Source organism: Trichoderma gamsii (assembly GCF_001481775.2).
Source record: "Trichoderma gamsii strain T6085 chromosome Unknown Scaffold_36.2, whole genome shotgun sequence".
Lineage (NCBI taxonomy): Eukaryota > Fungi > Ascomycota > Sordariomycetes > Hypocreales > Hypocreaceae > Trichoderma > Trichoderma gamsii.
In genome coordinates this window covers 58,572-81,453 of record NW_020171373.1, presented here as the reverse complement: position 1 = coordinate 81,453, position 22,882 = coordinate 58,572, and the positions used below count along the sequence as shown (strand labels likewise).

Genomic DNA, 22,882 nt, shown 5'->3' with positions numbered 1-22,882 from the left:
GTATGGATATGGGCTACTACCATGTCGTTACAGCGCATTTCCATCGTGCCCGTTCCTGGTCCCACGTAACCCCACGTTTTGCTACTCCCGCTGTTTACGATCGATGCTATGTATAGGGGCTGCATAGATGCTACGCATACTTCCCCCCAAGTGGTCTTTGTGGGGATTGCACCCGCAGTGATCTTCAAACGAGGCTTTTATTGGCAGCGGCAGTTTAAATTCTCAAAGACGTTGAATGTAGCCATGGGCCTCACTTACGTCGAAACGAACTCTCCTAGCCCCTCCTCTACCTCATGATCTATAATAAGCGAACGAGCAAGCAAAACACAGCAATAGTATGCTTCGCGCCTTATTTATCGGTATAAAGAAAGGGGATTGCAACTAAAGCTTGGTCTTCGCCCGTACGTTCTATGGGCCAATATTCGGAACTTTAGTTCAAAACTGATCTTCGCATAGGCAGTGATTGCAGAGACTCAAGCTTTCCTAGTTATCGAAAGCATTGAACAAAATCCATTGCTTGTGCAGTATCATCGCGTTTTATCCATCACATACGTCCTCAGTTTACAAAATAGCCATGACCTCCATTCATTCTTCTAGATTCTATATTCATGCTCAAATAGAGCTCAATTCGTATGTTCTTTCTCTCTAGCTTTGCCGTTCAACACAGATCCGTCATCATAGGCTTTGACAGTCTTCAGATTGGCAAGCCCAATCCAGAGCAGGAACCGCACTAGCTGAAATCTCATCGCACTCATTTTCTTCGGCATTCCAGAGCTACTAAAGTCTTATTGTTAGAGTTCCATTTCAACAGCTCCCAAACGTTCTTCTTCTTCTTTTTCATTTAGACCACCTTGCCTTGGCAAAACTTGTTGCGTTGTCCAGCTCGACAGTTTGGATGTCATTAAAATGCAATAGCCAAAAATAGCCCATCCTAGTGGTACATCGTTGTCCAATGTCGACAGAGTCGAGCCCAAATAGCTTCCTAGGGTGTATATAGATGCTTTGAGCCTTTGAGTGGGTCAAACATGGCGAAGCCAAGTATGCCGATTCAAACATAAAGAAAGCCTCAGTTGGTCATGACCGACGCGCGGTGCAAGGCGGGACTTTTTAGGATGTAAGCCGCAGCTGTTAAAGGGATACGGTACGGCGTAATAGCTTGGAAGATGGACCTGACTATATCTGGATGCCCCTTCTGGTATCGCCTTATTATATTCATTATGCTGGCGACCTGAGCTATGCGGAGCATAATGTCCATGGTATCCGCAACTGGCTCGGCTCCAATAATGGCTCGCGTATAGTTCCACCGAAGAAACTCTATCGCTGAGACGGCAATGTGAAATAAAAGGACAAGCAGACCAATGTGCTTGGCTGTATTGGAGAGCCTTGACGCAGCGCGCGTCAAAAATAGAATGTGAAATAGAACAGCAAAGCCGAGAGTGACACGATATTGAGAAGCCGAGGTGATCGGCACAGCACTATCGATGAGCCTTCCTATCGTGTTTGAGAAAGCAATATCTAGTTGCTCCGACATTTTGCTAACGGGAGAAGCAATATTCCTGCTGGACGTGTAATCCATGGTTAGGATGAATTGTCGTTTAGAAATTCACGTTTGGGAAGCTCGGAATGACCCGAAAAATGCAGCAAAAGGAGCTACATATTTAAAACTGCCTTGGGCGAAACATATAGAATAGATAAATATGATATAGTGGAAAGGAAAGCATCGCATGACTCTTCAAGCTCTAGCTAAGCATGAGAAAAATGACGTGAGATAAGCAAATAGGTGAATCGACAAGATTTAGGGCGTGAAAAAGATGTCCAGTGCTAGTGGACGAGAAGATAATATTGGCATCTATCTTGCGGAATGGAAGGATATTTAATGCGAACGTTTCTAACCCCTTTTGCTCCTAAATTTTGACCGATTCGCTTCAATTTGTTATACGCAGATTTTTTTCATAAAACGTAATCTTAGATACCAAATTACCAACATTTCTTATCAAGAATAGCTGACAGCCAGTGGGTAATACTGAGCCACCTAGTGCAACCCGTTGGTGTGTTTTAATTTGACTTTTCCATATCAAGCGCCAAGTCTTATACCCAACATTTGCAATTTAAGGCAATTCGCAGGCTCCATAGCATAACGGCGCCAATTCCGAGTGAGGCAGCAAAGGAAATGTTGCCGAAGCTGAATGAGACTAAAGTAGGCTGGCTTAAAAGCAGTAATTTTTATTGCTAACAGCTCCGGAAAAAAAAAATAGTAGAAAAATCTGGTGGTGCAGCTTGTTTGTATTACAATAGTAACTCCTTATTTGATTGTTAGCATCAAACTCTAAGACACTGTTCTGAAGCCAAGACTCGAGTGGCTATGTTAAAATTGTGCTGGACGGAACGCTGCTTAAAGCTATAATGACATTTGGAGTAAGCCGGAAGCATTGATCTCAAGGCCAGATCACCCAGGAGCTCACCTTAGACGGGTACACATGTAGTATGGGATAGTATAGGCAATCTTGTGTTGAACAACAGTGATAGCGATATAGCATATAAGACACAGCCCTCTTTCTCCCCTTTTTCCCGATCTTGATTACTCAACTAGCCTTATGTCTTGGACTTGTGCCAGTTCATACATGATACGTGTTGGTAGTGTCTTATAAATCGAGAAGTAACTTACTAACTCCCCTTTTCTCATGATGCTGCCTTGCTCCGGAACGATGGCTCTGAGAGGCATATAAATGTTACAGTAGCTTCTAAGCGGCGCGGACGACGAATCACACTATCCCTAGAGGGCTTAAGTGGGTGTTCTGCCGAGCGAGAGATACCAGCGCACAATTGAATGCATTCAACACCGCGACTGGAGTTTCATTTAGAGTAGAGGGGCTGACTTCAACTTAAAAGTTGTACGCGTGCGTTATGGAAAATTGTATTACTTTATACTTCTCCAGAGCATGCTCAACGTAAGAATTGGAACCTTTGTAGGCAAGGCTGCCGAGCTTGCATTTCTATGTACTCCGTAATTGTAGCCAATTACAAATCATATATCGATACTACACTGAATGAGACGATAATACCGCCTCAGTATCTTCCTTTGGGGAAACTGATACATGCTTGCTTTCTTCCACGCCAAAGCTATTGTTCAATTCCTCCCGAAGTTTAATCTCCTTCGCTACGAAAGTGACCAGGAACCCCAATGCAGCAAATGCAATCCCCACCAGCCAAACCACCCGCATCGCTGCGGTAAAGACTCCGACTACCTCTGCGCGAAGTTCTGGATCCTCAATGCTAGACAAAAAGGCGCCTGTGGCATGCTGATATGCACCCCCGCCAGACAGATTACCGGCGATTTCGGCGTTGCTTATGGTGCTTGCGAGACGGCGGCACTCGTTATTGAACACAGCACTCGGGATAGTAACACCCCATATACAACCGAAATAGCGAGAAAAGCTCCAAACACCCGTAGCTGTGGCGACATAACTCTCATCCAGAGGCGCTTGAACCGCAGGTAGTAGCACACCGCCGAGCGCGCCACTGCCGAGGGCATTTAGAAGCTGTATGCATACCCACGCGGCGTTGCTTGAGTTGGCATCAAGTATGCTGAGCAAACCAAAGGAGGCAGTGGTAATAGCGAATCCAGCCAAGTGGATAGGCTTGTAGCGGCCAAACTTGGAGAGGAGGACGCCTCCCAGAATCGCGAAGACAAGCCCGCCAGCCACGTTGGGTAACGTATTTACTCCGGAGCGTAGAGGTGTTAAGCCCTTAACGGCTTGGAAGTATATCGGCAGGAAGTAGTATACCCAGTATGCAACGATCGCATGGATGAAAGTCAAGATGAGAACGGCTGCCGAAGTGCGATTTGACACAATCTCTCGTGGGAAAGAAGGCTCAGGACACAGTCGCGGCGTCCATTCGAAAGCGATGAAGAGCAATACGCCCACAAAACCCAACACAAGGGGCACAATGATGTGATAGGTGCTCCAGCGGTAGATGGTGCCGCCCCAAGTGAGCGCAATCAGGGAGGAGGCAATTGCGGCCACGAAAATGGCGTTGCCAGAGATGTCAATGCGCCTGAAGCGTGCCGACCAGCTCAGGTCGCGCTCATATTTGACGCGAAGGAAAATAAACAGGATCACGAAGGAGACTAGTTAAAGGTCAATAAGAAGACTCTGGCTAGGAGTAGGTCAGATTTGACGGGGGACAAAGAAGAGAGTTGGTCTTACCAGCGCCAATGGGCACGTTGATATAGAAACACCACCGCCAGGAAGCATGATCGGTGATCAGCCCGCCCAGAAACGGGCCCACGGTGGCTCCTACAACAGCACCGATGCCCACAATGGCCATGTATTGACCGCGTTCCCGAAGCGGGACAATGTCGGTCACGATTGTCTCTATCAAAAGGTTGATGCCTCCGCCGCCGAGTCCCTGGATTGTTCGGGCCGCTATCAGCATTCGCATCGAAGAGGCACCGCCGCTGAGGCCGCCTCCGAGTGTGAAAAGGGCAACGGATCCCAGCAGGAGATTACGACGACCAAAGATATTGCTTGCTTGCCCAGCGAGGGGAAGTATGGCTACCTGTGCCAGGAGATAGGCGTTGGGAACCCAAATGTAGGAATCACCGCCGCCCATAGCGTTTGTGATGGTGGGTAGCGCGCTCGTTATGATGGTACCCTCAATTGCAGACATAAGGCCAGTGATGGTCAATGCCGAAATAATCGCCCAGAATCTCCATGTCCGGAAGCTTGCTGACCGAGCCTCCTTGTCCTGCACTCGATTGGTCGGCGAAACGGCTTGGGGTTGCTCGTCAGTCAACTTAGGGATAGATGTGAGTAGGAGTCGGCCTGGAGCCTGCAGATTGCCCAGCTCGCAGGTTTCGTCCATCGTGAGCTTGGCTAAATCGAAAGGTATGAGAAATTGAAACAGTGTTGATGCAGTTGGGGCCGAGATTGGAGGTAGCTGGCTGTTGAATATATACAACACGAATCTTATACACTTTCCGCGCTAATGCAGTTATGGTGAGCGTTTCCAATGCGTCGCGATCATAAGAGCGGGTCAGCAATGCCTCATTGTAATATTACTCTGTCATACCAGGATGCAGTAATCGCAATCAAAATCTGTATCATCTAACGAGAAAACTCAATTATCTCGTCGTGCTGTTTGACTCTTAAAGGGGCAATGCAATCCAATTCGTCTACCAGGCATGAGTGGACCCGGTGTGTGACTCAATCCGGTGTGTGACTTGAATCCTCAGCAGTTAGATTTTCCGGCATATGCAGGGTTTCGGAGCACCTATGTAGCCTCGACTTGTCCCTCATCCCAAAAATCCAGCTAGGTAATTATCTAGTACTCAGCAAATGCTTGCAGCCAGCCGACCGACAACCAGTTTTGAAAAGGATTATGATATTCCAATTTCCGATAAAATGTTATCTTGAAACATCGTCTGTCAGCCCGCTATATCCAGCACCGTTCCATGTCCTATTGGGATCCTTGTTCATGGCGGCGGCCACTGTGTTGGTTATCCGGAGATTGAGCTTCCGACAGTGCGAGAACCGGTTAACATATAATGCCACTTGTGTTGTAATATCCTAATGCCTTGCGCCAGAGTAATCTTTCACCGCCGACGTCAAACATATTTTCACGATCGCATGGATGAAATGAGCGTATCATCCAGGAGCAGTATAGAGTATCTACAAGGATAGACATTTATCGCGACATTCCTCACGGGATTTGGATGATGCCTCCCATCTGACGGCTACCTGACGACCGATTCGAAACGCCGTCGATGGCGTCGGACGGTTATTAGAAGATGCACAGCTGGCTAACTATAATGATGATCAAGTTATCAATTTAATTGAGCCCTGCAGACTTCAGCCAACCTGCGCAGACATAATATTTAGTCCGAGCTCTCTACTACTGTAATGCTGGTCATTTAGCAGTTGCCTGGATAATGTCACACATAAGCGAACCTTCTGTTTCATAACCTGTAAGATACCTCCTGCCAAACTCCATCTGAAAGTTATCTGTATACCTAGTGTTAGCCAAGAAATGCGTCAATGCATCAAACAGTGTACACACCATATGTAGTTTCCGGTTTGGTTTGACAAAAGCCGCATATGATTTCGCGAATTCCGTCAGCTAAATCCAGGCGAGGGAACTGTGCATTGACCGCATCGAATACTTCCTCAGAAATCGTGCCAGCCTTGTTGAATCTCGGGCCTCGAAATCCTGCGGAAATCCCAAGAGTACAGATCTTAATCACCTGTTCTTTATACAGAGCTATCGAGGGAGTAGTATGCAGAGCAATAGCATCCCACACCAGCCGAAGCCTATAATCGTCCCAGTGTTCCGCACTTCCACTTTGCTGTTCTTCCATGATCCAATCACAAGCAGCTTCTGCACCATCAACTTCGAACCTTTTGTCCTTGGAAATAAGTTCACCTGTTGCATCCCAGCCAAGGTCATGAAGAATAGCGCTCAGCGCATGAACCTCCGGATCAATTTCTGACACAGCGCCCTTCTCACGAAGCTTGTTGTAAACGACAACCCCCAGTATCCATGAACGCATTACATGATTAAAACCCATATCGTTTAGGTGTGCGCGAGCATACTTTTGAGCAGCTTGAACAATAGGAGTGTCAACTACCGTGAACCCTGCGATAGTTGTCTCAGGAATGCAAGTATCCATGGTTCAGATCGGGTATGCTTAAAAGGACAGTTGACTTTGCAAAGCGAATCGACTTGAACTGACCTAGGAGTGAATGTCGCGGCATATCTATTATATAGGTTGCTAATTTTATAGTCTATCGGACGGCAATGAGAGATGCATGTAGCCTAGTATGATTCTGAGAGATACATGTTTCACGAATCAAACTGTAAAATTATCACATGATTGTTAGCCACTTTTCCGATACAAGCAGTTACACAATCATAATGTAGGCCCAGGTTGTATTGAGAACGTTTTTATTGCTATTTTTGTAACATATCCCACCGGAGTAGTGTCATGTTAGTTGAGCAATAATTACCCATGAGGCTTTAGTCTCCGCAGCCACTCGGATGTAATTATGTCATTACGCCTAGCATCTTTATAAACTGTAGGTATCAGACCAATTTCCAGTGAGCCAGTGTATCTTTTACAGCCTCCTCAGTTGTTCTAAATCCGTTCTGGTCGCCCCATTTCTTCAACAAGTTGATACATTTGGTCGTGTCTGTCGTTAACTCAATATTTGTTTCGTTTGGGATATCAGAGGCTATACTGGTATTGTTGGGACAGAGCTTCCGCAAAGTTCTCAGCAAGTCATTCCAGTTCGCTGGCTCTGCCCAAGCCTGCAAACGACGTCCGTTAACCTCCGCATCTAGCAAGGCTGCGATGTGCAACAAAGCCACATCGTGTACATGGACGGTGTAGACTAGCCAGTAACAAATAGACAATTAATACCTTTCCATAACCTTAGACATGAAAGAAGGACTATCAAACTTACAGTTGGGGACTATATTCGTAGATGATAAGTCTCCATTTAATAGTTCCTTGATCCACAAAGACGTAGCGCCAGGCTGACTGGGATGCAACACCGGCCCAATCGTAGCGAACGGGCTTACAACATTGATAGCAAATGGCGGCTTCTCTTCTTCAAAGTAATTCCATACCGCCTTCTCTGCTTTAGCCTTAGCTGCGCTATAGACAGCTGGCCCCCGAGAAGCTTCATAAGGTGGTGGGGCATTGGCAATCTCGATCGCCCAGTCGTTCCACGTATCTCGTCCGACATGTGTATGGTTGCCGGGCCTCTGCGTCGCAGCCGCCGCAACTGAGCTAGTGTAAACAAACCGCTTGACGGAAGGCTCAGAAGCAGCAGCTTTCAATATAGACGTTGCAGCTCCAACCGTTACCGGGATAACTTTCGACGGGTCCGGGTCGAAATTATTCGGAGTGGCTATATGTGCAATAGCGGAGACTCCCTTTATGGCGTCTTTGAAGGCATCTGGATTGCCGAAATCTGACACCAGAGTTAGTTCAAAGTTCCCGGACACGGCGGCACTTTTGAATAGATCATCAACCAGCCAGGAGGCGGAAATGAGATCCCGGACGGTGCCTCGAACTTTGTAACCACGCTGCAGGAGCTGTAAGGTTACGTGAGAGGCAATATGGCCAGTCACGCCGGTAACAAGAATCCAGGAGCCTGGTGGAAAGGCTGGAGTTGGACCAGAAGTCATGTTTAAAGTGGGAGTTGTTATAGGGACACAAATTTTGTATAATTGCTTTGTTAGTGTTGGAGATTTCTTTTTGAAAGGAGCACTACCACTACTTAAATAGCTATAGGTATGTTTATATGGACTGTTTAGTTTCACCTCTGGAACTCGGGTTGTAAATTCTTTCTAAAATAGGAAATTGCCTATTCTAGAATGCTCCACCTCATGATACCAAGGTCTTAAAGTGAATGTTTCACACTTTCAATCACGGGCCAGGAACATCTCTAGCTGGATTGAGACTATAACTCAGTTCTAGCTCGCTCCTGTATATCCTTGCAACACGGAAAAATATCGATTAGTTTCCAAAGGAAGCCATTCAAGCCTAAAACTTGACTCCCTCCCCGAAGCTGCACTATCTGCAATGCTGCGTTATAGTGAAGCTGTGCAGTAGTCCTGTCGCCAGCAGCGTACTGTGTCTATAATGAGCGGAGCCTAAGCATATCAATTATGACTGCAACTCACATCATCAGAGGCCAGAAGTAGAGCCTGGATCACGGTAGCATCCCCTATGAAGTTGGCCTCGCATGGTATTGCATGGTTCATGTGGCCCAGACAGACTACCTTATACTGAATGGCTAGCTGTTCGTATACTGGATTCCGCGACTGGATAAAAAGACTTTGACATGTCGCAAGCAAAGCTCCACTCAGTAATCCAATATTGGTCAGAACAAGAGGCAAAAACTCTCTTCTCATGCCATCTCGGTATATGGGATTGTCTGTAAAATGCTCACAGTGGCTTTTGCCGCCTGGAACCACTACATGGACAACTAGTGCATATTAGCCGCGAGAACTTGTCTTAGTCTACCCAAAAATACAAAGATTGCCGGTAAGTTTCTTACAGTAATCAAAGAGACCGGCCTCGTAGGAGTTGATTGGGGCTACGAATGTGCTTGCAGAAAAAGGATCCCTCCGGGCGGAAGATAATATGTTGTGAGGACTGGGCTGATCGACACTTTGTTGAACTTGTCGAAGCCCTTGAACAGGTTGAACTCCTTTAGCCTGTCTCCGTAATTTTTCTTGCCGATACTGAAGCACTCGCCGTCGTCTTGATCTACTATGCGTGACTTTGGCAGCATACGACCTGCCTTGGGTGTCTAACCCTGTTGCGCCGCCCAAATCCGGGCGTTCAACGATAACGAAATGCATTTGGAGTTTTCAGTTGACGTTGCAGTTGACTGGTCTCAGAGGATTATTACTGTATACAAGCTTTATATTTTCCGCGATTACAGCTACGGACTTAGCATCATGACAGCTATACCCGTAACTTGAAGCACGTTGCCAAGAGTGGCGCTTTCCAAGTATAGATTAGTGCAGCTGAGTAGGTGGACCATTGGGGCAGTGTCGCTACGAGATCACTAATATAATTTGTTGGGAGACCTTCAGTTATTATGTGTATACATCCTATCCCATGCATACAACGATGATTAGATCCAACGAAGTCTGTAATAGTAAAGTTTTCCATAGATCTAGCTGAACTGGAAGTGCACTTCACAGCCAAAGCACTCTTGAAACTCCCTTCGCTTGTCATTAACTTGCAGTGATAGCTCCTCCTCTTCAGCTTGCTTTTACAGACAGTTAGTGGATAAAACACGGTCGTAGTTTAGGTTGTTTTCGACCAAGTTGATAACTAGCCATCGTCGCTGTCGAATTTGTAATTTGTACTAGTCAGTTGATCCAAGTTGGTTTCAAACAAGCTGTATAAGTTTGATAGCCTCGCTCTGCGTACAAACTGACTTGAGCAACGTACTGTTACAACGGAAACAAAAAACTGGCAGCATGACGGCACCTCTCTTACCTTTATATACATGATAGATAAATCGATGTAACAAAATACTTGGATAATAACTCAGGCTCAATCACCAAAAACTGACTAGTATCTCCGCAATAATATAAATTGTGTATTATCATCAACGTATTGTCTTCTTGAAACTTATAGATATTGTCATTTAAACAGCCGAGTACCTTGTGTACAAAGTCAAAGTCCGTTCCACTACTGTATGCCTCGCTTGCTGACATGACCGACCCACTAGACATGGTTCCTGTTTCTGTCGTTCCGATTGGCTGCGATATCCCAGACCCCAGCACTAGTTGTAATCTCCACTAGCAACACCTCTGGGAATTCTCCCAGGTCCGCATCAGCAGTATTATTGGGGAACCAATTCCGCACGCTTTCTGCATCATCGACTTGACTTCTTTGCCAGGCGGTACCTAACGATATCCGTGACTGATTTAAGGCTCTCAATGACTCTTTGATCAAGAAGCTGTTACATTAAGAAATACTCGGCACCTTATCTGTCTGGCCAATCTCTGCGTCGGCTCCTCCGTCACTATGGATTCGGGACTGCCAACCCCTCAACCTTATCGCGATTTGTTGCCACGAAGCACCCAATCATCTACTACAAAAGTTTTCATGAAAAGTATGGATCAACATAAGAGACCAGAGCGGACTTCACCGGAATGGGCCACCATTTACCCTCATGTCTGGAGTATGTATCAGATACAGGGCTTTAAACTACGCGAAATCATGACACATATGGAGTTTACATATGGATTTAAGGCTACGTATGTAAAGAAGGGAGTTATTTCAAATCATAATACTAATTCCACCCGAAGGAGGCAAATGTACAAAAAGCAATTTAGAAAATGGGGGCTTGCAAAGAGAGCCCAGCGCGAAGCGACCAGCGCGGAAACTCGGAGTCAGAAAGAACAAGTGCGACGTCAATACTTGCTCTCACGGCAGAAGATCCATGCCATGGGAACTATGCAACAATCTCAACGGCGAGATATCTCACGTCCGAGAATTGTTTTGGGACCAAATGCTCACACACCGGAAAGAGAACTTCAGCAAGTTTTAACAACCATCTCCAGCTGGGTCTATGGTGTCGTTGATATGGGCGAAATAAAAACCAGCACATGTTCTTCAAGCATAGAAATGTACCAGACATTTACACTTGCAATGGAACTTTTCTCTCTAGACTACGGTTCTCTTGCTGGTTTAGCGATTCGCAAGGTATTTCTCCAACTGGAGGATGCGATTCAACATTCTTACATTGATCTTGCATGGAACCTCGTTGATATAATATACGAGTTGACCATGGCCGGACAAAACCAGCTCCTAGGTATTTTTGTTAGGCATTTGTATTCTGTTGCTCAGCAAAAACTTCAAGCTGAGCATCCACTGAAAAGATTTGCCTATCTGATGTTCAGACAAAATGCATATCAGCTCAACTTGATTCGACTATACAATTCGAAGATACTAGATCAGTTAACAGGACATGTTAGCTCTGAATTTTATAGAAAGGAGCTTCATGATTCATGCATAGTGCGTTTACAGCGCCAGGCGTGTCTTGTTCCAGATATCTTTGTCACAGGAATTTGGACTTTAAAACGAAGTCACATAAACATCGAAGGGTATGCCCAGCTTTGGGACACATTTCTGTCTAGACGACCACAGCCTTCACAACTTCTGAGAATTGATGTTGGGGAAATCAGATCTCTGGCCACCGAACTACTTCTGAAAGAGATACTATGGCATGAGGACGAAATATATCGCGATAAAATTATCCTAGATGCAAAAAGACGGCTTGCTTGGATCGAATTGAATGATGGAGGTGTCCTCTCTGGCCAAATCAATGACAATAAAGACAAACCAGCTGCATGCGGCAAATTCCAAAAAGAGGAAGCGACTTCGGCTTTACATGTATTACATGAAATGTTGGCTATTGAGAGGCATTTCCGACTGGCTTGTTTGGAGAATGAAGCTGATCAGCTAAGGGAAGACTTGATTATAAAAGTGGGAAATTTTCTCGACGACATATTACACGACAAAAGTTTAATTGAACTATAGGAATATATGACAAGGATACCTTGCAAAAGTTCCAAGATAAGGCTTTTAGTAACACTCTTGCGGAGAATATGTCAAATCACATAGGGGGGGCTGCGGAGAATCTGGCGGAGGAAAATGATGTAGCTTTATAGTTATACATAAATTTCGCCAAGGGGTCAACTGGACTTTTTGTCCAGGTATATATATATATTCGACAAAACCCTTTATTTCCCATTCAATTTTCTATTTACCATCTAACCCGTATACACTAAAGGAGCCCCTCATTTCATCATATTCCACCTCTTCCGATAAAACATGGTGACCACTGCCCAATCCCAAGCAACCACTATGCCACGCCAGATCGCCATCATAGGCGCTGGTGTGGTCGGCACAGCCTTAGCAACACAACTTGTTCATGCCGGTTATTCGGTCAGCATCAGCAACTCGAGAGGTCCGGAAAGTCTCTATGAAGTAGAGAAGATAACAGGTGCTAAAGCACTGGGCATCGAGCGAGCAGTATCTGAAGCGGATATTGTACTCTTGGCGGTGCCAATGAGTGGCATTCTCCCTTTACAGCCGGTTTTACAATCATATATGCGCCCTGGCATGATCCTAATTGATGCCTGCAATTATTATCCTTCGCGTGATGGAAATATTCAACAGTTGGATGAGGGTATGACAGAGAGTGTGTGGATGTCGAATGCTCTTTCGTTCCCTGTTGTGAAAGCTTTGAATAATATCATTGCACTCAACATTGCTTCTTGTGCGAGACCAAAAGGGTCGCCTAAGAGAGTAGCACTCCCGGTCTCAGGAGATGACGGCAAATCTGTGACAGTTGTGATGGAATTGTTGGAAGCAATAGGGTTCGACGCATTTAACGCGGGTCATCTGGAAGATTCATGGCGACAACAGCCTGGGCAACCGGCCTACTGCACCGAACCAACCTTGAGAGAGCTGGTGACTTTACTTAGCTCGGCAAACCGGGAAAAAGCGAAGCAAAATCGGGACAAGGGAATGGCGATTTCACAGAAACTACCACCAGATTTTTCGCCGCAGATTATGGTGCGGGTAGCCCGGCTGGGCGCTGGTCTAGACTTGTGGAAGCCTCGAAGTTGGCTCGCGGCGATACAGCTTGCGTACGCTCTGGCACTGGCAAGTTTCAAACGCACCGCTTAAGATGAACCAACATGCCAGAAAAAGTTTCAGATTATTTAATCATCACATAGCAGATTAATCGATATATTCCAATGCAGAACTTACAAATTTTAGCTAAGCCAGTGTGAGGAAGCAGCATACCTCTAATTTTCTACGGTACCTAATGAATGACCTTTGCAACCTCTTCATGTTAAAAGGCATGGACTTACAGTACGGCAGCAAGCGCACACAGTGGCTTGTGGCTGTGGAGCGGCGGCCGGACATCGGATTCCGTTCCAGCCAACAATGTGCACCATGAGCGGGAAATAACGCCCGAGCTGTAAACATATCCCACGTTGCCTGTTAACTTTGCGCATAGCCATCGAATTGCGACGAAATCCTGTGAAATCTGCTAAAGATGCAGCCGGGCCAGACAGACCGGCGCGAGCAACGCGGAAGTCTTGCTCGGAGAGCTTGTCAAGAATGCAGCCGAAAGAAATCCAAGGTAAAGATTCGTATTCCGAGCACATTTGAGCAGCCTAATGACTAGTGTTGCACATCTGAAGTGTGATAGGTTGCTTCCTCGTTGTTCTACGTGTCAGAAATACCGTAGGATATGTAGTTACGAAAGGCCGGGTAGGACGCCATTAACGAGGAGGTGTGCTATGTCGGTCTTTTCACCTACAATAGAGTACTTTACTAATTCGATCATAGGCATCTAACACAAGTTGAGGAAGAACTATCCAGGGCAAATGCTTTGCTAAAGGAGCTTCAGTCACAGAAAAAGCGTAGTGAGATAAATGAATCCTCCACGCCACTCTACAAAGCCAATACAGTCGATAGAGAGGCCGTAACGCCATCTACACCTCCCTCTCAATCAACTGAGTATCGGGAACACAATGAGACTGAGGCAGTTATCACTCAGACAAGTTTACTTCTTCAAGAAGATTTCGTCCTACTGCACTCCAGAGATGCAGACCTACCCGAGACAAGATACGGCACGGTCACCGCGCATTCAGCAAGCCTCAACCATCCCAACCCGCATACACCGTGTACAGATCAAGTATCGCAATCTAATAGAAACATTATGACTTCATTGGAAAGGCCGCCAGCATCAGGAGATTTTGAATGGGATGAAAGAAATGACCAGCCCGGCGGACATAAGTTTATTGATGGGATGGCAAGTTTGACCAGCGACACAGATGGCAGTGGTTACCTTGGTATAGCCCTTTTCTCCTGCACCCGATTTATTCCAAGTACGAACAGATACTGACGTATTCAAGGCGTTGCTTCGGGAGCTGCACTATTGCGCATCACCGTAGGCCACAATGGCCATCGTTCTGGGACATCAAGCCCAAGAGCATCCACAGTTCCATTCGCCATGACCTCCCTATCTGCTTTGGACGGCTATATCGACGATTACTTTGCACTCTACCATCGCTCATACCCCATAATACACGAGGCTACATTTCGAGCTCAGTTCATGGAGATTATACCGCGGCCCAGCGGAAATGCTTGGCAAGTCTTGCTATATGTTGTGGCTGCTCTAGGAGCATGGTCTACTGCGACGCAGCGGACGGATGCCCACACGGCACTGTTTGAGGCAGCAAAAGCAAGATTCTCATTCGACTTATTGGAAACAGGCAATCTGGTTCTAGTTCAGGCTTTGACACTAATGGCGAACTATGCACAAATGGGAAACAAGCCAAACTCGAGTTATAATTACTACGGGTTGGCACGACGTAACGCTATGGGAATTGGCCTTCATAAGGAACTCTCGGCCTGGCGACTCAAACCACTGGTTATAGAAATGAGGCGTAGAGTTTGGTGGTGTCTGTATGCATTTGATGTGGGAAGCATCATAACTTTCTCCAGGCCGTTCGATTTTCCACAAAGCGGGGTCGACGTCGAGCTTCCAATAAATGTTCACGATGCCGTGAGTGCCGCTACGTCTTCCGGAAAAGGCACGCAGCTAACTAAACATATAGGATCTCACAACGGCTACAACACAAAGACCACCTCCAGCAGATACCACTACGCTATACTCACACCTGACAGCTCAATGCTCTTTTCATATGGCTACTTACAATATATACGAGCGAATGATATCAGATTCTTTTCCATCAGCAAAGGAAATGGTTGAGCTGGATGATACATCAATTGAATCGTGGCTAGGTTCACTACCCCATTACTTTCAGCCGTCCGCCACCCAACCGCCCAGATATGCCTTCAGCCATGCAACGCTTCAATGGCGGTATCGTAACTTGCGCATACTGGCGTACCGTCCATTTCTTCTCAAACGAGCCATGTCAGGTTCGGAGTGGGTACAAGACCAAGATGGCTCAGAAGACCTAGCCAATATTGACATCGCGTTTCAACGCTGCCTAGATGCAGCAAGCGAGTCGATCGAACTCATCTCCAGATTCTGGTTCAACAATTCCCAGACCATGATGGTTTCCTGGTATGGGTTGTACTTTTTGTTTCAAGCTGTCCTTATTCCCATCGTTTGTTTGCGTAATAATCCGCAATCAGATCTGGCTGGAGCATGGCGTGACCAGGTTCATGAATCCACAAGGATTTTAGAATCCATGATGCGGCTGAATCCTACAGCGAGTCGCTGTCTTCGTATCGTAACATCTTTGGCCCAGCCATATATCTCAAATGAAGAAGAAATAAACGGGCCGACACAAGAGTCATGGCAAGATCAATTGACCAGTCTATATCCGATGATGTGGCCAGAACTTGGATCGGATTTTGCCCCATCTGATCATATTAACGAATTGTAAGTCGCTTAGCATAGCTTCCAGACTCGGAATCCATCCGAGACAAAAGATTTTCCTAACTTGCATGAACTTTAGGCAAGAATCAACTATCACGGATTTTATGAATCGAATGTCCGCGTATGAATAGAACTTTGGCCTAGAACTTCGCCACAGATATTGTGCAAAAGCTAGCTGATTGACTAGAGTTGAGTTGTCGTTCTCACCGCACCAGCAGGCAAAAGATAATTGTACTATGTTCAGACAGACGTCAGGATCTTCCTTGTCTTAATAAATGATTGGCATTTACCATCAACCAATCTAGCCCTCAGCCTTGCCCAGATGCATATGCAGAGCGTCTATCTACTAAATGAAACCCAATCACGACCTCACATCTTTATAGCAAATTTTACCCAGAATGAAAAGAGTTCTAGCCCAATCTCACTGTATAAACATTTACCGACAGCAATATCCTCCATCTACCACAATATCTGCTCCAGTGGTAAAAGTGCTAGCATCACTTGCAAGGTAAAGGAATATACCCTTCAGCTCTTTCGCATCTCCCTCGCGTCTCATTGGCGTGAGGTTTAACCATTCATCTTTCCACTCTCTTGGGACACCAGCAGATATCGGAGTCTTGATATAGCCCGGTGAAATTGCATTAACACGTGCAAAGTCTGCCCATTCCACTGCCAGGCATTTGGCAAGATGGATCACAGCAGCTTTAGACGCATTATAACAGGCCTAAGTACGCTTGTTAGAGCTCCTGAAGCACGAATTACTGGAGCGGATATAGTAGCTGGGCCTACCTGACGCTGTGGAACGTTTGCTATATGCCCAGACATAGATGCTGTGAAGATGAGGCTGCCGGATCCTTGCCTTCGGAAAATTTCTCCTGCAAACTTAGCACAGTAGTAAGCTCCGTCTAAATTTACAGCAAGCACCTTTTCCCAGTTCTCAATGGGGTCGTCTATACCACCTGAAAGACCTGTTAAGAAAAGCGTAGAGATGCGTGAGAAGTGTACGTACCTGCTGGGCGAGAGATGCCTGCATTTGCAATCATCACATCAAGTCGGCCAAAGTCATGCACAACAGCGGCAGTTTGTTCTTGAACTTCTTCGATATTCTCGACAGAGCATTTGTAAGCCTTGGCTTTGACACCAAAATCTGCCTCAATCGTGGCCGCAAGATCGTCGGTATTTGTAGCGCGACTGTACCAAAGAGCAACCTGGACACGTAGTCAGATCCAACAAATCGTGATAGTAATGAAAAAAAAAAAAAACGCTGTGCAAACCAACATTGGCGCCGGCTTCTGCAAGTGCTCGAGCTGCTTCGTATCCAATCCCCCCCGAGCCACCAGTGACAATGACGACTTTACCAGTCATGTCGAACATTTTCATAACACTATCCGACAGCTTTGGATGTGATGCCTCTTTCTGAAAAGTGGATTCAGATGAACTCATTTTGATCAAGTGAAAATGCTTTTGCGTTGCCCTTTGAAATTTGCTTTGCAACGCTTACTTCTCAGATACTCTGACCCTTTGCTTTTGCAGCTACCAGAGAATTACTCGGACGGTGAAATTTTACGGGATGAATGGATTAACAAAATATATTTCAACGATTCTAAACGGACATTTCTGTAAAGGCATTCATTTACAAATAAGTCGGCAGATGGCCCCCGAAAGCCAGCTTCCTAAGCTAAAGTCGTAGCGGACATAATCAGAGAAAGATAAGTTGTGGTATCGGACTACTTCGTCCGAGAATTCGGAGTTTTGTAACCCGCGATCTGCTAGTCAGCCGGACCACAAAGCCCCGCGTGAGGAGATCCATGCGGTGCTGGCCGATCAATGTTGACTGCAATCACTTGAATCAAATATTTAATATAACTAGTGGTAAAAAATAACTGAAATGCAACGAGACCAAACTATCATAAATTCCGTAAACACCAAGCTCTATTGCTCTTGCCAAAGACTGAGATAGCCAACGGTCTTTGCTACTAACAAGTTCTCTGACGCTTCAAAATGACAGACGCTACTGTGAGACTTTCAACAGCCTAATATTTATCGAGCTTTCCATCTGAGTCATTACAGGAAGAGAATCCGGCCTTTGTGCTAAGAGCTATTGGAGACGCAGGCTTCGAGCAGCGGCCGATTCCTAAACTGAGGGATGCTTGGGATGTCCGAGTTCACATTGCTCAAACCGGGATTTGCGGCTCGGATCTGCACTATTATGACAAGGGAAGAATCGGAGGTGAGTTGCCTATCGAAGATTGGAAAAGCATCGAGAATCTGGGATCTATAAGCTGTGCTGATGTTTGGGCTAGATTTTGTCCTAACTACGCCCATAATTTTGGGTCATGAGAGCTCAGGCACTGTTGTGGAAGTGGGTTCTGCTGTGAAAAATCTCAAAGTTGGGACCCGTGTCGCGATCGAGCCCGGTGTACCATGTCGACAGTGAGTTTATTCGCGCTCAACAGCCGCAGTGATTCCATATTAATCTGCGTATACAGCTGTAACTATTGCCGCTCTGGATCCTACAATTTGTGCCCCGACACTGTCTTTGCTGCTACCCCACCATGGGATGGTACGCTCGCCAAGTATTACATAGTCGCGGCTGACTATTGTGTTCCTCTTCCAGATCATATGGACATGGAGCAAGGAGCTCTAGTGGAACCGGTAGCTTGTGCTGTACAAATGACTAAAGTAGGCAATGTGCGAGCCAACCAAACCGTAGTCGTCTTCGGCTGTGGGCCCATCGGCGTCCTCTGTCAGAAGGTCTCCAAGGTTTACGGCGCAAAGAAGGTGATTGGAGTTGATATCAGCCAGGGGAGACTGGATTTTGCAAAAAGCTACGGCGCCGATGGTGTTTTCTTGCCTCCCAAGAAGCCAACTACTGCTAAGACCGACAATGAGTGGAATGAAGAGCTGGCCAGAATGATCAAGGAGCAGTTCGATCTTGGTGATGGTCCAGATGTTGTGATCGAGGCTACGGGTGCTGCAAGCTGCATCTCAACTGGGGTTCATTTGACCAAGAAAGGGGGCACCTATGTTCAAGCAGGCATGGGCCAGGATGTAAGGACTCTTAGTTCATGCGCAGTATCACCTCAAGATGAACCTCGACTAACGTAGTCTTAGATCGTGGAGTTTCCAATCACTGTCGCATGCATTCGCGATCTCACGATCCGTGGCTCCATTCGCTATACGACAGGCTGCTATCCAACTGCCGTTGATCTAGTCGCTAGCGGCAAGATTGACGTGAGACCATTGATCACAAACCGATTCAAGTTCGAAGACACAAAGGATGCTTTTCAATTGGTGCGAGAAAGAAATGAGAATGTCATCAAAGTTTTAATTGAGGGAGTTGTTTAGTTTTCGTTTCTCATTGAAAAGATACCGCATTGACAGTACTAGATCAACTGTGTTAACTTATAAGAATACAATTGTTGTAAGAACTGTGCCACCCTTAAATAGGCTCTATATTTGCCATCATCTAAACCCCCATCACTTTGCTCTTTGAGGCTACAATGCGATTAGGCATTTTCATCTTTGCCAACGCAGAGTCATTATAGCATGCTATAGATCTTTTTTTTTTATGTATATCATGTACTTGTTTTCCTCGTCTAATTACATATACATACAAAAGCTCGCGATGAATGCTTCTAGCAAGTTCACTTACCTTCAATTTGACATTGCGTATAACGTACTATTTCTCAACTAAACACTCCCAATTGGCTAAAAGAAGATGTGATATATGCATAAAGATGTGATCACTGTAAGCTTCTCTTTCTGGCAAATTTAGACTAGAGTATATCCCCCATCAACAACGAGATCGGCGCCGGTAATGTACGACGAAGCATCAGAAGCTAAAAATAAGAAAACACCCTTCAGTTCATTTGCATGGGCCTCTCGACTAGACTTTCGTGTTAGCACAATTTGACAAACCACCGCTTTTTCTCGGGCATTACTTACCCCATGGGGATTTTATTCTTCCAGATAATTCTCATCTCCTGGGGAATAAAGTTGGATATCTCGGTTGCGATGTAGCCAGGCGATACAGAATTGACTCTCGCAAATCGAACCCATTCAATAGCAAGAGATTTGCAAAGCTGAATCACGCCAGCTTTCGCTGCATTATACGCGGCTTGCAGTTGTGGAATGTTGACTATATGGCCACTGATGCTTGCGGTGGCAATAAAAGATCCGCAGCTGTAGCTTTGATCTAGTGGCTTCCCGTTTGCATCTGTGCCCTCCAGTCCTTGGCGACGAAAGTGTTTTCCAGCAGCTCGCGCGCAATAGAAAGTTCCATCGAGGTCGATATTGACCACGTTGTGATAGTGCGAGATATCTCCTTCGAGAGCGGGACCTTGAGTCCAAGGGATGCCTGAGTTGGCGACGAAGACATCCAAGCGGCCCCCAAATTCTTCTACAACCTCGTCTGTTGCCTTCTGTACCTCCTCATACGATGTTGTATTGACTTTGTAGGCTCTACCTTGAAGTTCGTTAGGCATAGCTGACTCACGATGATTCTGTGTTTGTCACTTACATTTCACCCCATAGTCACGCTCCATCTCTGCTGCTCGCTCAACAGCCATATTGTTACTATTGTACCATATAGCGACATTCGCACCAGCTTCCGCAAATGACTGTGCAACAGCAAGTCCTATTCCTGCTCCGGCACCAGTCACAATAGCCGTCTTCCCTCGCAGGGAAAATAAGGGCATCACTCTTTTTGCTCCAGGTCCAGCGATGGCATTGCCATGATTGAAGTTGCCTTCGGCATTAATTCCACCATTCGACATGTTGTAAATGTCTAGTATCTTAATTGGAGGTGGGTCGATAACAGCAGCATTCCATAGCGCCTTTATGTTATATCTTTTTCGAGCCCGTGGTTCAGCGGAGTGAGACAGCCGGGTTCCGCCACCTGTTTACCAGCCATCAAATCGGCTTTTGAGACCTGGTCAAGTACCAGGAACAAGAGGAATTGGGCTGCCGCTTATTAGAACGGACATCTGGTCCCGACTATTTTCGTGAGACATCTAGAGACCTAGGACGGCGATCATGGATGATATTCGTTCGGGATCCGGGATCCGTACTCCGGGTGCATCAGATTTCTAACCCTTAGGCTTCTCGCGCAGTCGTGCGGATGCCACTAAATCTTTCGACCTCGGTTTTTACCAGGTAGATTTTCAATAGACTATATCTAGTACAGCCTGATACGCCACTAAGGAAATTTAGCATGCCGAGATACCGGGCGCACAAAAAGGGAAACACCAGTCACCAGGTATTAGACGGCAGCTACAATTCGGCATTCTCAGCACGTAGGGTCGAATAACTAAACCAAGAAATCTATATCGTATTACTTATTATGGGTATTAGTTTGTAATTATTATATGGCTACGGCCTCCCGGTGGCCAGTAATGTCCACGCGAGCGAGAGGCGGAGTTATCACTCCGGCGTCGCGGATTGGGGCCCGGAATGATCTATGTTGGCATAGCTGAGCGGAAACAATATTTCATGGCAGTGCCTTTCTAGATATAACATTGGTTTGCTACTATCATTTCATTCTTTGAGTTGAAAAAACGTGTGGGAACTCAACTTAGGTGATTTGAGTACAATTTCTTTTATCATGGCTTCCCAAATCATGGAGATCATCATCTTCGACGCACAGCCTACCATCACCAATAACCCTCATTCACTCCTCACTAGCAGCGCATGGAATGGTGCACTCTCAACACTAAAGCGGCAAAACGGTGTGCGAGCAGTTCATTGGGGCCAGACAATTGAATCCCAAAACAAAGTGTACCTATTAATCGGTAAGCGGTTCAAGTTACAGCATGACCAGAATGAACATGTTTCTGAAGATTGGTTGGAATAGACTGGATCTCAACTCAGCATTGTGTCAAGTTCAAACAATCTGCAGGTCTTACAGCCTTTCAAACGAATCTTGATCTCATCATCTTGGGCGCTCCTCGAATGATATATGTACCTATTGCTCCACAGATGTACCCACAAATATTCAACAACGTATTGACAGAGATTGCGATATTCTCTTCTTACAACTCGAGCTTTATTGACACATTTGACAATTTTTCATCTGTGATCAAGAAGGCTCAGGGATGTACTGGCGTTGCCAAGGATATTGGTATAAATGAGATTCCGGGAGACGTAAGAGAAGGAGAAAGTGAGAAGCTCTATGTCGCCATGATTGGGTGGTTGGATGTAGCAACGCATCGTACAGCAATGGAGTCAGTGGCGTTTAAAGATAACGTGCCGTCAGTGGAGGCTTGTGTTCAAGTGATCACTGTGTATCATGTAAAGTTGGTCACAGCTTAGGATTCGTTTTGTTCGCTAATCCGCATTACTAGTCAAACACAGTGCTTCAAAATCATTCTCTATTGACACCGTCAACAGTTTTCTGCATGTCTAATTAGGCTGACGTGGTATGCTAGCCCCACGGACACGAAAGGGCCGGTAACAATGGCCATGACTCTCCTATAGTAGTATAATTTGACGGTTTTTTCCGCTCCATATATTAGCCATTACAAATCCGATGATAGATTTGTTCTTTCCCATATCGTACAACTAGGAGTAGCAATTCAAATAAGCTAGTTGGCTTTATTCGCTCATTTGCAAAATCTGTGACGTATTCACGATAGGAAATTATTGGCTGCAAAGGATCTCTCGGTAGTGAAGACCACGCTTTGGCAGATGCCGCGTCCCATAGCCATGTATGTCGATCAAATGGCAGGGTTTCAACAAACATTGAATGCGAGTGGAAGCCGAACTTTGCGATTTGGTAGACCCCTCGAACCATATATGAGATTATGATACTGCGACGAACGCTTTCTGCATAAGCCCAAGCTTCCCAAGCACTTAGTCGTTGCGATATTTCGTTTGGAGCTTGCTCCCACACACGGCGTGTCCACTGATTGAGA

The 22,882-nt window shown here is 45.9% G+C and overlaps 11 protein-coding genes across 11 annotated transcripts; 4 read left to right on the top strand and 7 right to left on the bottom strand.

The window, feature by feature from the left end:
• Positions 1-1,066: 1,066 nt before the first annotated feature.
• Positions 1,067-1,576, bottom strand: TGAM01_v208485 (hypothetical protein; the record flags this gene model as incomplete). The annotated part of the gene is made up of 1 exon (XM_018806636.1): positions 1,067-1,576. One exon carries the CDS (start codon positions 1,574-1,576, stop codon positions 1,067-1,069), a length of 510 nt encoding a protein of 169 aa, XP_018660106.1.
• A 1,462-nt stretch (positions 1,577-3,038) lies between these two features.
• On the bottom strand, positions 3,039-4,866 carry TGAM01_v208484 (major facilitator superfamily transporter; the record flags this gene model as incomplete). Its single annotated transcript, XM_018806635.1, has 2 exons — positions 3,039-4,129; positions 4,209-4,866. The coding sequence occupies 2 exons, from the start codon at positions 4,864-4,866 to the stop codon at positions 3,039-3,041; spliced, it is 1,749 nt and encodes a 582-aa protein (XP_018660105.1).
• A 516-nt stretch (positions 4,867-5,382) lies between these two features.
• Positions 5,383-5,684, top strand: TGAM01_v208483 (hypothetical protein; the record flags this gene model as incomplete). Its single annotated transcript, XM_024550347.1, has 2 exons — positions 5,383-5,525; positions 5,588-5,684. The coding sequence occupies 2 exons, from the start codon at positions 5,383-5,385 to the stop codon at positions 5,682-5,684; spliced, it is 240 nt and encodes a 79-aa protein (XP_024404902.1).
• A 359-nt stretch (positions 5,685-6,043) lies between these two features.
• On the bottom strand, positions 6,044-6,670 carry TGAM01_v208482 (hypothetical protein; the record flags this gene model as incomplete). Its single annotated transcript, XM_018806634.1, has 1 exon — positions 6,044-6,670. The coding sequence occupies one exon, from the start codon at positions 6,668-6,670 to the stop codon at positions 6,044-6,046; it is 627 nt and encodes a 208-aa protein (XP_018660104.1).
• A 413-nt stretch (positions 6,671-7,083) lies between these two features.
• TGAM01_v208481 (hypothetical protein) lies at positions 7,084-8,193 on the bottom strand (the record flags this gene model as incomplete). Its single annotated transcript, XM_018806633.1, has 2 exons — positions 7,084-7,346; positions 7,464-8,193. 2 exons carry the CDS (start codon positions 8,191-8,193, stop codon positions 7,084-7,086), a joined length of 993 nt encoding a protein of 330 aa, XP_018660103.1.
• A 275-nt stretch (positions 8,194-8,468) lies between these two features.
• TGAM01_v208480 (hypothetical protein) lies at positions 8,469-9,375 on the bottom strand (the record flags this gene model as incomplete). Its single annotated transcript, XM_024550346.1, has 3 exons — positions 8,469-8,639; positions 8,692-8,996; positions 9,069-9,375. The coding sequence occupies 3 exons, from the start codon at positions 9,373-9,375 to the stop codon at positions 8,469-8,471; spliced, it is 783 nt and encodes a 260-aa protein (XP_024404901.1).
• Positions 9,376-10,558: 1,183 nt separating this feature from the next.
• Positions 10,559-12,076, top strand: TGAM01_v208479 (hypothetical protein; the record flags this gene model as incomplete). Its single annotated transcript, XM_024550345.1, has 2 exons — positions 10,559-10,791; positions 10,843-12,076. 2 exons carry the CDS (start codon positions 10,559-10,561, stop codon positions 12,074-12,076), a joined length of 1,467 nt encoding a protein of 488 aa, XP_024404900.1.
• A 2,200-nt stretch (positions 12,077-14,276) lies between these two features.
• Positions 14,277-16,099, top strand: TGAM01_v208478 (fungal specific transcription factor domain-containing protein; the record flags this gene model as incomplete). The annotated part of the gene is made up of 4 exons (XM_024550344.1): positions 14,277-14,409; positions 14,473-15,125; positions 15,178-15,971; positions 16,048-16,099. 4 exons carry the CDS (start codon positions 14,277-14,279, stop codon positions 16,097-16,099), a joined length of 1,632 nt encoding a protein of 543 aa, XP_024404899.1.
• Positions 16,100-16,404: 305 nt separating this feature from the next.
• TGAM01_v208477 (short-chain dehydrogenase) lies at positions 16,405-17,411 on the bottom strand (the record flags this gene model as incomplete). Its single annotated transcript, XM_018806631.1, has 4 exons — positions 16,405-16,692; positions 16,758-16,936; positions 16,978-17,176; positions 17,247-17,411. The coding sequence occupies 4 exons, from the start codon at positions 17,409-17,411 to the stop codon at positions 16,405-16,407; spliced, it is 831 nt and encodes a 276-aa protein (XP_018660101.1).
• A 606-nt stretch (positions 17,412-18,017) lies between these two features.
• Positions 18,018-19,316, top strand: TGAM01_v208476 (D-xylulose reductase A; the record flags this gene model as incomplete). The annotated part of the gene is made up of 4 exons (XM_018806630.1): positions 18,018-18,198; positions 18,272-18,401; positions 18,458-19,019; positions 19,083-19,316. Coding segments are annotated over 4 exons (1,107 nt in total), but the record flags the coding sequence as incomplete, so codon positions are not given.
• Positions 19,317-19,742: 426 nt separating this feature from the next.
• Positions 19,743-20,746, bottom strand: TGAM01_v208475 (sorbitol utilization protein SOU2; the record flags this gene model as incomplete). The annotated part of the gene is made up of 3 exons (XM_018806629.1): positions 19,743-19,857; positions 19,917-20,436; positions 20,491-20,746. The coding sequence occupies 3 exons, from the start codon at positions 20,744-20,746 to the stop codon at positions 19,743-19,745; spliced, it is 891 nt and encodes a 296-aa protein (XP_018660099.1).
• Positions 20,747-22,882: the final 2,136 nt, after the last annotated feature.